At 28.8% G+C, this 1,268-nt stretch overlaps 1 protein-coding gene across 1 annotated transcript; it reads left to right on the forward strand.

Annotated features, from left to right (window-relative positions):
• Positions 1-17: 17 nt before the first annotated feature.
• On the forward strand, positions 18-1,126 carry LOC109863121 (the record flags this gene model as incomplete). The annotated part of the gene is made up of 3 exons (XM_020443314.1): positions 18-451; positions 578-920; positions 1,027-1,126. Coding segments are annotated over exons 1-3 (649 nt in total), but the record flags the coding sequence as incomplete, so codon positions are not given.
• Positions 1,127-1,268: the final 142 nt, after the last annotated feature.

The following is a 1,268-nucleotide window of genomic DNA, read 5'->3' on the forward strand; positions in this document are numbered from 1 at the left end:
GTCAAGAAATCTGTAAACCAAAAATATCGGCGAACAAAACTGATCAAATTATTAAAAAAAATTAAAATATTTGGATCTACTACAGAAAAACAAAAACAACAGAGAATTTTATTATTACGGAAAAAATATTACAAAGCCGAAAGAGCAAAAAAAAGAGCTAAATATGTAGCAAATAAATTAAGAGAAGAACTTATGAATAATATGACAAAGACTGAAAACATTTCTATAAAAAATATAGAAGATCAATGAAAAAAAAACAAATTCCTCAACATCAGTTAATTGCAATACAAGAAATAATAAAAACTACAAAACATAAAAATCTTAAAGGTCGTAGATACAATAAAGAATGGATTTTATTATGTATGTTAATGCACATGAAATCACCTAAGGCGTACAATTTCTTAAGAGATAATCAAATATTACCCGTTCCGTGTGTTAGAACTATACAAAGGTATAATGTAATTTTGCTTTAAGTTTTTATTATTTTAATGTAATATTTAGTCAGAATTATGTAATTATTACAATATGTTCAAAAAAGCAATTTTTTAGTCTTTTAATGCAATATAAATTTCTTTAGATATCTTTCTCTCATTGATTCTTCATGTGGCTTCGATATGAGATTTTTTGAAATGTTTAAATTAGCGTTGGATAAAAAAGAAGAAATACAAAAACATGGTGTAATTCTGCTAGATGAAATACATCTCAGGGAATCTGTTAATGTAAACTCCAAAAATCTTACATATACAGGGTTGATTGATTTCGGGAGTGAAAATATACGACCAATTAATCTTGATGAAACAGCAGATCATGGTTTAGTGATAATGTTTCAACCACTAGCAGATTTTTATTCTCAACCAATTGCAGTATTTGCTTCAAAGGGATCTGTAGTAGGAGAAGTACTTGCGCAACTTATAATTAAAGTACGCATGATGTAACGCAATTTATTTATATGCAGTAATAATTCTCACTCAAAATCGTAAAAAATTGAAAAATGTAATATTTTTACTAATTTTATTTTTTTTATAGGCTATAGCATTATTAGAAAATATCAATGTTAAAGTTCACGGTATAATTACCGATGGCGCTGCAACAAATAGAAAATTCTGGGATACACTAGGTGTACAGGGTGCGTCGCCAAAATCCGGACAAATTTCAATTTGATATTCCCTCCGTTCAGTACCATTGGCAGATGTCGCAATTGGCATTCAAATAGCTTGACGCATGTACTAAACTACCATAACTTCGAAACAGTCGCAATGTTGAAACCC

The sequence above is a fragment of the Pseudomyrmex gracilis genome, unplaced genomic scaffold, assembly GCF_002006095.1.
Source record: "Pseudomyrmex gracilis isolate BER0280 unplaced genomic scaffold, ASM200609v1 scaffold_3254, whole genome shotgun sequence".
NCBI classification, from domain to species: Eukaryota; Metazoa; Arthropoda; class Insecta; order Hymenoptera; family Formicidae; genus Pseudomyrmex; species Pseudomyrmex gracilis.